Source organism: Oryzias latipes, chromosome 18, assembly GCF_002234675.1.
Source record: "Oryzias latipes chromosome 18, ASM223467v1".
Lineage (NCBI taxonomy): Eukaryota > Metazoa > Chordata > Actinopteri > Beloniformes > Adrianichthyidae > Oryzias > Oryzias latipes.
The window spans coordinates 13,559,243-13,571,828 of record NC_019876.2 but is presented as its reverse complement, the minus strand read 5'-3'; the positions used below and the strand labels follow the sequence as shown (position 1 = coordinate 13,571,828).

The window sequence follows — 12,586 nt, the reverse complement described above, 5'->3', positions numbered from 1 at the left end:
CGCAGTGCTAGGAACAGCTAAAATACTGCGCAGGACCCTCAAGCTCCCAGGCCTCTGGTAGAGGACCCGAGCTTGGAAGAGAAACCACCCGCGGAGGGTGAGAGGGGCATTTTTTTTTTTTTTTTTATAGCCAATGTGTGTCAGCACGTCTCAAAACCTCAACATCAGGGATACGGTCTTGCCACTTGATGTTGAGAATGAAGCGATGGTGGCGAAGCTGAAGTCTTGTTAGAGCCTTGATATGTCTGCGGTAGAGAGTGGTATACTCGATGGAGTATAGCAAACAGGGGATGACTGCGGCTGCATATACCTCCACTTTGGTACTAGTACTGATGTCATGGCAACTCCACAGTCTCTTTTGTAGTGCACCATAGGCCTTAGTGGCCGAACGTATTCTCCGTTCCACTTCCAGATCAACTGAGTTTGAGTTAGTTAAGGTACTGCCCAGGTAAGTAAAACTCTTTGTTGACTTCAGTGGTTCATCATGGACCATAATCGTCTCTGGGTGTTCGTTGGATAATGTGGGAGGCTGATAAAGTAGTTCGGTCTTAGAGATATTTATCTTTAATCCAAACATCTCAGCTGCAGAGGAAAAGCGATCTACAATCTGTTGCATGTCAGATGCGTAACTAGCTACAAGGGCCGAGTAATCAGCATAAAGTAGTTCTTTGACACACATCTCCTGTGTCTTAAGGCCTGTTCACACCGGGACGAATTTCGCCCGCGATTTTCGCCGACGTTTAACGCCTCGTGACTAAACAAAGGGCACCCATGTGAGTGTGCACACCGACGCGAAAAAACGCCACGCGTCAAAGCGTCACTTTTTAAAAAACGCCTCGGGTTCGTTTTTTCGGTTTGTCGCGTCGAAATCTATTCGACCAATGAGAACGGCGCTTTTGCACACGTGTCTGCAGCCTCTGAAGTTACAGTAAAACACAACTTGGGGGCGCTCAAACACAAAACTGCCTTGCTGAGCACACATACCAGCGAAGAAGATAGACGCCGAGTTGCATCTACACAACCGCGAAGAAATAATGACGGACATTCTAAAATATCCCCGAACCAAGCACCAGTTGGAGCAACTGGTGCTTGAAATATTCATGTTTTCTTTGTATGATTCTGACAATTGCGTAAATACTTGCTCTCTTCTTCTGAGTGAAAAGCGACTTTAAGAAGCGTAAAGTTGCGCAGCGCCACCTTGTGTACAGGAGTTTTTCTGTTTTACATTAAGCGCCATCTAATGTCAGGAAATGAAATTGCATGTTCGCTCGGCTCATCGTCAGCGAAAATCGCCTGGGTGTGAACACAAAAAACGTGGCGAAAAACGCTGGCGAATAACGCCTGGCGAATAACGCCTGGCGAATATACGTCCCGGTGTGTACGGGCCATTAGAGTGGGCACAAAGATGGGCGAGGTTGAAAAGTTTACCATCAGTTCTTGTGCGGATGAAGACACCCTTGTTTGGGCCTTCTTTCATAGTATTCAGCACAGCTGTAAGATAAAGACAGAAGGGGGTTGGCGCCAGTACACACCCTTGCTTCACGCCATGGTTAACCGGAAAGGTGTCACTAGGTTTACTACCAACTGAAACCTGTGCCCTCATTCCATCATGAAATTGCCTAATAATGTTGACAGGCTTGTCTGGGCAACCATAGGTTTCAAGGACCTTCCATAGAGTTGTACGATTGACTGTATCGAAACCCTTTGTAAAATCTACAAAGACTATATAAAGTGGTTGGTGCTGCTCTGCTGCATTCTCTTGCAGCTGTCTCAGAGTGAAAATCATGTCTGAAGTGTATCAACCAGCCCGAAAACCACACTGAGACTCAGGAAGTACTTCTTCAGCAATGGTCTTTAATCTATTCAAGACAATCTTTGCAAGCACTTTTCCAGCTATGGCCAATAGTGATATACCCCGATGGTTTCCGCAATCTGCACGGTCGCCCTTTTTCTTGTAGATGGTGACAATTAAAGCATCTCGGAAGTAATGTCGCACAGTACCACGGTTACAATAACCAGCAATAGGTGAAAGTAGGTAGGTTTACAAATGTTTAGGGCTGTAAAACTCATCACTACACTTTTCTTAGACCCACATGAACATTTTAACACCTTTTCTTTCTTTTGTTCGAACTCTCAAAATTTCAAACCTTCACAGATAGATAGATAGATAGAAAGACTTTGCAATAACTTTTTACTAATAAGTCACAAACACACAAAAATCTTGGGAGTCCTCATCTGACGTCATTCAAGTACAACATTTCACAGACAAAAAAATGTATGTATTTATTTTATTCTTAATGGAGCATTAAAAAGCAAAATAAGCTTGTTTCTTTTGGAAATCCTATGGAACAGCATGGTAACAGACTAGTGTGACTGATTTAAAAAGCATGGAGTTACACAAGGTCCTGATCAGTTTGACGATAATAAACCTGGGTGTTTGCCAACAGCCCTCATGTGGTCACACCGACTGGCAGAACACCATTCAGTTGCATGCAAGAAGGGTGTGTTTTGCATGAAAACAGGTCAATACATCAGTGAAAAAGTCACACGCCACTCAGCCATGTCACGTATTTCTGTAATAAGTTCCTTGGCTTCAATTTAAAATAATTTGAAATCAAATCTATTTATTTTAGAATAAATTTGTTTTTCTATAAGGCACCACTTTACAACCAAAAGTCCAACAACAGCAGGAATAAAAACCCTTCAGAAATAAATAATATAGAAATTAAGTCAATTCAGTAACTGCCACCAATGCAGAAAATAAGTTAAAACAGTTCATGTTCTTTTATAATATTACGACCACTTAGTGTGTAAAAAGTGATGTTGGGACCGAAATGGCACCCTCCAACAGGAAACATTCAGTAGAACCAAACATAGTTACAGTGGCCCAACCGGTTAGATTGGACAAGGAAGAGAACAAACAAACTAACTACAATTATCTCCTTCATAATATGAAAAGAGAAACAAGTTAATGATTGCATGAGTCACGCAGATGGAGAATTACGCCATCCATCAATTTTCCAAACCTGCTTAACGCCTTTGGGGTTGCTGGAGCCTATCCCATGCACTGGATGGGTTACCAGTCCGCCAAAGGTTGTTCACACACTCACTCACATCCACGGCTTAGTCACCAAGTAAACCATGAAGCATGTTTTTGGACTGTAGGAGGTAGAAAAAACATGCATTCACAAGGTGAACTCACAGAATAGACCCAGGTGGAATTCGAACCAGGGCCCTCTCACTATGAGGTCATGTGCTAACCACTACAGCGAATAAATGCCAGTTAGAGATGGGGACAGGGGTGTAAAGTGAAAGATAACGCCGAAAGATGATAAAACTGTCAGTGTAGAACAGAGCTTTCCAAAACTCAACCTCAAGTTTGACATACTAATTATGTTTGGGTGTATTATATTTAGTTAAGGTCATTTATGTCAACTCCTATGAAACGGGAGCCAACTAAAACATAACCAACCATTGACAGCAAAGTGAAACGGGGAACAGCATGAACAGGCAAGGTTCACGGATGGGAGTAAAACAGATTCACTATAAATAGATAAAATAAAATCATAGCTAAAGTTCTCTATAGTTGAAGCTTTTAGTCTGTTAATTTTTTACCTAAATAAGACATTTTTGTTGTAAAATGTCTGATGAACTTATGAATAAATTAAATAAAATATACAACATTTGTCTGTGGTACACAGCAAATTTGGCCACAGAAACACGGCCAAATGTTGGGCTGAATCCAAATTCATCCTGTAGGCCTCTGGTTCCTCTCTATCGCTTCAACTGTAGGGGCATTTGGAGCTTTTATGACATCCAAACTTGTTTTTCTAGTGACTTAACCCTTTTGCTATCTTAGATGACCCCACCCTTACATTGATGTGTTCTCCCTACCATGACACAGGTGGATAAAGGTGGAAAGATTTCATGTAATCCATGGACATCAGTGAAGATCACAAATCATTGAAGAAAAAAGGTTTAGAGCACTGTCTAGTGGGTCTAGATGACCCAACTCCCAATGTTAAAGTGCCTAGGATAGTACAAGGGTTACGGCTGGCTATCCCTCTGCTGGTAGGGTGAGAGACATGTAGTCCTTTTTGTGGGTGTGCTCTGAAGCACAGAAGTTTACATGTAAATGGAAGTAATGACTTTTTGTTTTAGCATGACTTTTTAAAGTTATAAAACCGAAGTTTTGAAGTATTTTTCGAGCGCTTGCGTAGATGACCGGCAACTGTTGGTGACGTTATTGAGTGGTAGTAACTTCTGAATTCGAAGACACTATTTTTCCATAACTCTCCACTTGGAGGGCCAAATGTAAGGGTACAGGAAGAATTCAGATTCTGACTTTGGTAAACTACGAAGTCGTGCTGCTTGGGGCATTATGGGTACTGTAGTCAGAAGCCTGACAAAGTCATTCTTACTGTGTTTTATGTGTTACAACTGAACAAGTAACAAATCGGGCTTTTTAAGGCATTTATCGGCTTAAAAAAGATGAATTCGATTAAATAATTACGTGTCACGAATAAATTAATCGCATTACAGCACTATGAAAAAAACTAAGTTTTACTCGACGACACATCATCGTGGTATTGTTGACTAACCCACAACAAATTATCTGCTGTATTCATTATGTTTACGTAAATCTGTAAAAAGTAAATGAACTTTTGAAAAGGAATATGTTGGGTAGAATTATATAACAAAAAAGAAACAAATGCTTAACTTTTTTGTGCATCGTGTGACCTAAAGCGGCTGCTCACTCAAAGTACTAGCAACGTTATAAGTAAGGGTTAATAGCCGACGAAGTGTGCATTTATTACTTTTTAACGCACGCCGTGGAAGCCTGAATCGTCAGACGCGAAGCGTCTCTGGGCGAGTTGATTGGTGCCACCAAAGCCTTGTTTCTACTGAGCAGTCCGATAACTGCTCGGTTTTGAATGGTCCAGGCAATTTGGGTTAGCGGTAAGGTGGTCGATTTATGATCGGAAGATTGCAGGTTCGGTTCCGGCCTTGGCTGCCTATGTGTTTAAGTGTCTTTGGGCAAAACGCTGAACCTCACATTGCCTCTGGTGGTTATAGGTTGGCATCAGTGTTTGGCAGCAGACGTGGGAGTGGGACTGTGACTGTAAAGCAGTTTGGGCTCCGGCATACAAGTATATCCCATTTTCCAACCAATCTGGGCCTGAAAATGGTATGGTTGAGTCCACCTTAATGGGTCCATTTTACACTGGACTGGACAAGACCATGCAGCTCAGTGGAAACGGGGCACTATTTTATGCTTTGAATCCGTTTTGTAAAGAAGTCGTTGATACTTTAATTTTGCTTTAGTGTAGAGATACAGGCCATGTTTGCGTCTATTTATTTTATTCTTTTGAAACTGTGCTCCTTCCCTCCCCTACTCCCTTTTGTCTTGCGGTCCCCACTGGCCCTACACCTACGGTTTTGAGGACGTAACACTGATCATAATATTTCAGGACAATAATTAAGAATCTTCCTTAAAGCAGAGATGCACTGATGATTACAGGTCTGCCCTATCATTAAACCCATTTTCAAGGGCTAAGGGGTAAGAGTAAACCTGACAAAGAATTGAGGGTGAGAATTATAGTCTTTTCACTATTCACACAACACATGTTGTTTTCAACAGGCAGATCAGATTCAAATGAAGGATCAAAGACTAACGCAACATTGGGTTGCCACAGCACCCGCCACGCCCTCACTTACATAGAGAGGAAGACACACGGTTTGACTTTGCTATTCATGTTTTGGTGCGTAGCTATCAGATAAAAACCCTATTAGCCCAAAAGGGAGCAGCTAATATGTCACGTACAAAGCTTGGTTTTTCTGGTTTACCGGTTGATTTATACTTCATGGGTTTGTTCTACTGCACAGAGAAGTTGGGTTGTAATGTAAAAGATAGGGGGTCCAGCTTTATCATAACTTCATAGATGGTTAAAAAAAAGCTTTGCCTCTTCTCCAATAGGCTTTTTCCATTCTGGAATAAAGCAATAGGATGGCGGGTTTGTCATCATTCATGATAATAGTCCATATATGTCACCAGTGAAGCTGAAATAGCTCAACAATAAGTCTTAAATAATCAAGAATAAGTCAGCATGACTGGATTTAAGGAGGCACACCTACAGCTACATAAATTTACCTGACATGCTTTTACTTCCTGTATGTCAGCTCAAACATTCAATTAATTCCCTTCCTATGCTGCTTTCCTATGTGTCTCTCTGCTGGCGAGGGTTTAAAAAAAGAGAAGCTGTTGCCTTTCGTGGCTTTGTTGCCTCATATGTCAGACGAATAATTGTTTCTTTTGTTTTGACACAAACATACGTGCATTTTACGTGTATTTATTTTATTTTTTATTTTCTCCATAGGTTCTCAACTAGGTAAGGAATATTTAATTTTGTAAAAGTAACGCAATGGCATATGGAAAAAATTTAAATTTTTATGGGGAAATTTAACTTTGACTTGTTTCACTTTTAGTTCTAATTGTGTTTTTTTCTGCTTTTTTTGATCATTAGGAGTGTATTGCAAACAATATGGGGTTAAACAAAGAATTCATGACTATCTTTGTGCTATTGGGACCCATGGTTTTTCTAACTTTGACAATTTATGGATGGGATTTTTATCTGCAAAATATAAGTATGAATCTTTCTTTTGTGTGTAATTTTGTTGTATTGTGTAATTTAATGTATGAAATTAAGCCCAGCCAGTGAAAGCTTGAATTGCTCTGTAGTTTTTTATTTGTTTAACGTGACTATTTTGCTTCTGTTTGCATGTCAGATATTCATCATCATTTCACCTCAGAGCTAAAACTAAATTTAGTACAAGGGAATGAATGATTTTGCAAAGTTAATGTTTACTTTTTGTGTTTACAGCACCAAAATATTTAGAACAACAAAGACTAAGAAAGGATCTTCTGAGGAAACACTGTGCTGGCGTCAATCAAAGTTTGTTTAACTTGAATAATATTGATTTGAATAACTTCATTGTGGACGACCAACACGGCATCATTTACTGTTACATTCCTAAGGTGACGCATCATCTGTTCTTACTTACCTGTTCCTTTATTTTTTTTAAAGACATCTGGGCTAAAACGTATGTCATTTATGCAGGATAGAAGTTTGGAGGTTTGAGTTGTACAGAAAAACATGTAAACGCAAAAGTAAATGCCCCTTCTGGTCTTAAACCAGAGGGGGCACTAATTTTCGGTTTCTTTTGAATTTTGATGCAAAAACACCATTGCAAATAAATTCTTTAAAATAAAGTTAAAACATCATGCATATATTTATATGTATATATATAACAAATATATGTATATATATATAACAAATATATATATATATATATATATATATATATATATATATGTATATATGTGTATATATATATATAAATATATATATATATGTATGTATATGTATGTATATATATATATATATATATATATATATATATGTATATATATGTATATGTATATATATATATATATATATATATATATAATGTATATATATGTATATATATATATATATGTATATATATATATATATATATATATATATGTATATATATATATATATATATATATGTATATATAATGTATATATATGTATATATATATATATATATGTATATATATATATATATATATATATATATATAATGTATATATATGTATATATATATATATATATATGTATATATATGTATATATATATATATATATATATATATATATATATATATATATATATATATATATATATATATATATATGTATGTATATATATATATATACATATATATATATGTATATATATATGTATATATATATATATATATATATATATATATATATATATATGTATATATATATGTATATATATATATATATATATATATATATATATATATGTATATATATATGTATATATATATATATTATTTATATATAATATATATATATATATATATGTATATATATATGTATATATATATATTATTTATATATAATATATATATATATATATATATATGTATATATATATGTATATATATATATTATTTATATATAATATATATATATATATATATATGTATATATATATGTATATATATATGTATATATATATATTATTTATATATATATATTTATGTATATATATATATATGTATATATATATGTATATATATATATTATTTATATATATATATTTATGTATATATATATATATATGTATATATATATTTTGATTTTTTAGAGATATATATACTGTGACTCTACAATTGTTTATCAATAGAGGCGCTTCTATTGATTATGAAATTGCGCAAATTGGATTTGCAATAATAAATTGGCTTAATGGAAGCATGTCAATTTCTCGAAAAAAAATTGGAGGAGGTGGTTTTCGAAGCTGCATTAAAATTGACCTATTTCGAAAAAACTGCAATGAAAACACTTATCAACTAATTCTGACTCTGGGAAAAGCGGCTTTCCATTTTGGCTTTGCACGAAGCGTAAAGCCACTTGTCTCCGCTATAGAACCAGTTGGTTTACGATGATTGTGTAAGCATTCATTACCATAAAGTGGTGTGTATCGGCGAAATGCTGCTTTTCTCCGCTTCAGAACTTGTTAGTTACGTTAATTGCGTGAACAGTTAAAAAGTGTCGGTAGTCAAACGCTACCGCTAAATCTAAGAAGTTGACCTCCAAACCAATTGACTGTAGGACGGCTGCAAACAGACCCTCACACTCAAAGAAGACGGAGCATAAAAGAAAAAAACATCAAATGTTACGCTAGCAGAGTTTAAAACTAAACTAAATGTAATTTCGTAGCTCTGCGTTTGCTAACGTCTCCCAACTTGGTCCTCCTTATAATTTAATGACATTTTCAGGATAAAAGGTCCAAAATTATATGTTTATTTATATTGCAAAAGTGTTTGCATTTGAAGGCAGAACTGTAACACTAAAGGCCCGTACACACCGGGACGAATATTCGCCAGGCGTTGTTCGCCAGCGTTTTTCGCCACGTTTTTTGTGTTCACACCCAGGCGATTTTCGCTGACGATGAGCTGAGCGAACATGCAATTTCATTCCCTGACATTAGATGGCGCTTAATGTAAACAAATACTCCTGTACACAAGGTGGCGCTGCGCAACTTTACGCTTCTTAAAGTCGCTTTTCCCTCAGAAGAAGAGAGCAAGTATTTACACGCTTGTCAGAATCATACAAAGAAAACGTGAATATTTCAAGCACCAGTTGCTCCAACTGGTGCTTGGTTCGGGGATATTTTAGAATGTCCGTCATTATTTCTTCGCTGCTGTGTAGACGCTACACGGCGTCCATCTTCTTCGCTGGTATGTGTGTTCAGCAAGGCAGTTTTGTGTTTGAGCGCCCCCAAGTTGTGTTTTACTGTAACTTCAGAAGCTCCAGACACGTGTGCAAAAGCGCCATTCTCATTGGTCGAATAGATTTCGACGTGACGCGTCGAAAAAAAAAAACGAACCCGAGGCGTTTTTTTTTTTTTTTTACGCTCTGACGCGTGGCGTTTTTTCGCGTCGGTGTGCACACTCTCATTGGTGCCCTTTGTTTAGTCACGAGGCGTTAAACGTCGGCGAAAATCGCCGGCGAAATTCGTCCCGGTGTGAACAGGCCTTAAAGCTACAAAAAATGCTAATGAACATGCTAGTGACATGCTAACAAGATCGGAATTCTAAGATAAACAGACTAATTTTCAAAACCTGTGTTTTTGAACAGTTTCTGAGGAAAACATAGCTTTTGCCATCATTTTTTAAGTATATTTAAACTGTGTGGAAGGTAAAAACATGGTTATGTACAACATTTTTCAGTAATTGGCTGGCAAAACTATCAAATTGAGTCAATGAAAAAGGAAAACATCTCTTCGTGTCAGTATTTGAAACACTAGCATTAACACTTTAGCATAAACATATTTTTTGCAGGTGGCATGTACCAACTGGAAAAGGACTTTGATTGCTTTAAAACAGAATGAACCATATCCTGACCCCATGTCCTTTAAAAGTAACATGGTCCACAAATTTGATAGATTCCGACTCCTGAAGCACTATTCAATGCCAGAAAGAAAGGTCAGTTTGTGCAGCAACAATAGGAATGCCCTGAAAGTTTCAAATAGAGGTGTGATGTGTATTTATTTCTTTTACAGGCAAAACTAAAGCACTACACCAAGTTTCTGTTTGTCCGTGATCCATTTGTGCGCCTCATCTCGGCTTACAGGGACAAGATGCTGAATTATGATCAGTACTTTTATGATGGCTACATTAGAGTCATTTTGCAACGCTATAAAACCCAGAAGGATGTACCTGTTAAATTTAATGGGACAAAAAAAACGGATGTCAAACCTTCGTTCCATAACTTTGTTCAGTACATAGTTGACCCGCGAACAGAGAAATATGCACCGTTTGAGCCTCACTGGAGGCAGATGCATCGCCTGTGCCACCCCTGCCTTGTTGAGTAAGGACATATTTATCAAAAGTAACAACTATAGCATTCACTTTTGAATCAAACTCATAGAATAACAATTTGCAATAAAACAGCAGTTTTTCTTTCTTTCTTCTCAGATATGACTTTGTTGGCCATCAAGAGAGTCTTCAAGAAGATGCTCAGCAGCTGCTGAAGATTTTAAAGTTAGAAAACGCCATTAAGTTTCCTCCATCATATGAAAATATGACTTCTGGTAGTTCTGTTATGGAATGGTTTCAAGGGGTACCAATAGAAGACAGGAGGAAGCTGTACAAAATCTATGAAAAAGACTTTCAACTATTTGGCTACAGAAGGCCAACTGAACTGCTGGATGACTGAGCTGATGTCAAGCCCATGGCACACAGCCACTGCTACATTTTGCCCATATTGCACTGATGATTGGTCATACGTGCATATTCGTGGGAAAAAGTGAGAAAAGTTGCAGTCTTTACATGAAATTTTCAAAAATGTATTATGAATGAACCACGCTAAAACCGCTGAAGAAGAACAATTAAACCACGCAAAGAGCATGTAAAGCAAAGTAGAACATGAACGGTGCGTGATTATTGCGCTGTTTACATGCAATTCATTAGTGCTTCATGCGTCAATTACTTAATTTGAAGGTGATATGTGTGCCGTATGCATGATGTAAAAGTTATAAATCAGTGGTACATCCGTAAAAAGTCTGTTAGACATATGTGGACATATGTGGAACGCCAAAAATTTGCATCTTGCAATAATAACACACAATTGCATAAGATTTCTGTAATAATTATGTATTTACCATGTAAAATACGCATTAACTGTGTAATTCTCAACCAACCAAAAATTTTGAGCAACTCAAAACCGAATTCACATAAAGACTTGTGGGCTGAAACGCTTGATGGACATCTGCACACATTGACGAATGCAAGCAACACTCTTGAATTACAGATGTCGTGCATGTATCACGAAAGACCGAAATTACATACATGTAAAATAAAATGCGCAAAATGTACGCAGACATGGCCTTTAGGAGTTCTCCTGTGCTCATTCACTTCAATGTTGAAACTGCCTCAGAAAATGAACAAACCACATAATTTCACACAACAGACAGCATAAGATTTGAATATTCACACTTTAAAATTTCTAAATGTTAATTTTTAGGCATCATAATTCACTAACAACAAAAGGCAAAAGCCCCTGCTCTTTCTATGATAAAAGAAACAATGTAGAATTGAAAAGTTAGTACACGACTAGTGTAGCAGTTTTTTTCTGGGTTGCAATCACAATTGCAATCCAATAATGCTGTTTTATAATAACAATGGATTGGATTTTCTAGACACTCAAGGCGCTTACAATGTGTCCATCAATCATTCACTCCTCATTCATATTTGGTGAATTACTGATGTAGCCACAGCTGCCCTGGGGCAGACTGACAGAGGCGTGGCTGCCAGATTGCTCCTACACTCAAAAAAAGGAAATTACCAGCCAATTAAGTTAACGAAAAAGTAACTTGTCATTTCAACCAGAAAATTTTATGTTTGTAAATCTTACGTGAATGAATCATGTCGATTGTACATAAAAATAATCCATTTAAAAGTTACTAATTTCAATCATGTTGATCCAACATGATACCATTAAATTGGATGCATTAGTAATCGCAAGGAATTGTGGGATACCATTTTCTTTGTCTATCTGGGCAGATTGGGGTCTAAGTGTGAGTTTTTGTCCATGGGTTTTATTGTCAAGCTGTTTTACTCTGTTTTAACTAGTGATTTAAACTGTTATGTTTATTTTTTTTTGCACCATGAGTTAAAGTTTGGTAGAGGATGAAGACCAACCCCCTTGTGTGGCAAACTGTTAATGTTCCAATACTTAACACAGAGTTCGCGGTAATTGAGCTCCTGTCTTGTGATGTGGGACTTTGCTGGGTAATTCATGTCTTTGATGTGAAAATTAAAAGACCCATTGGTTGTAACTTTGGATCAACATATCAATTACAGATGAATAAATAAAATTATAGAAATAAATAGAAATTCAAGTTAAATAAACTTAATTTACTTAGGTGTGACCAATTGAAGTGATTCAATTAAATTGGTTCAA

The 12,586-nt window shown here is 36.7% G+C and overlaps 1 protein-coding gene across 1 annotated transcript; it reads left to right on the top strand.

The window, feature by feature from the left end:
* The first annotated feature begins 4,381 nt into the window (after positions 1-4,381).
* LOC105358534 (carbohydrate sulfotransferase 12-like) lies at positions 4,382-11,856 on the top strand. Its single transcript, XM_023948995.1, has 5 exons — positions 4,382-4,385; positions 6,882-7,036; positions 9,964-10,107; positions 10,185-10,492; positions 10,600-11,856. Exons 1-5 carry the CDS (start codon positions 4,382-4,384, stop codon positions 10,838-10,840), a joined length of 852 nt encoding a protein of 283 aa, XP_023804763.1. The 3' UTR covers positions 10,841-11,856.
* Positions 11,857-12,586: the final 730 nt, after the last annotated feature.

Bases quoted from the DNA above. Each gene is read 5' to 3' on its own strand.
- LOC105358534 (XM_023948995.1), top strand. The intron at 7,037-9,963 runs GTGACGCATCAT...TATTTTTTGCAG, and splicing joins TTTACTGTTACATTCCTAAG to GTGGCATGTACCAACTGGAA. The intron at 10,493-10,599 runs GTAAGGACATAT...CTTTCTTCTCAG, and splicing joins TGCCACCCCTGCCTTGTTGA to ATATGACTTTGTTGGCCATC.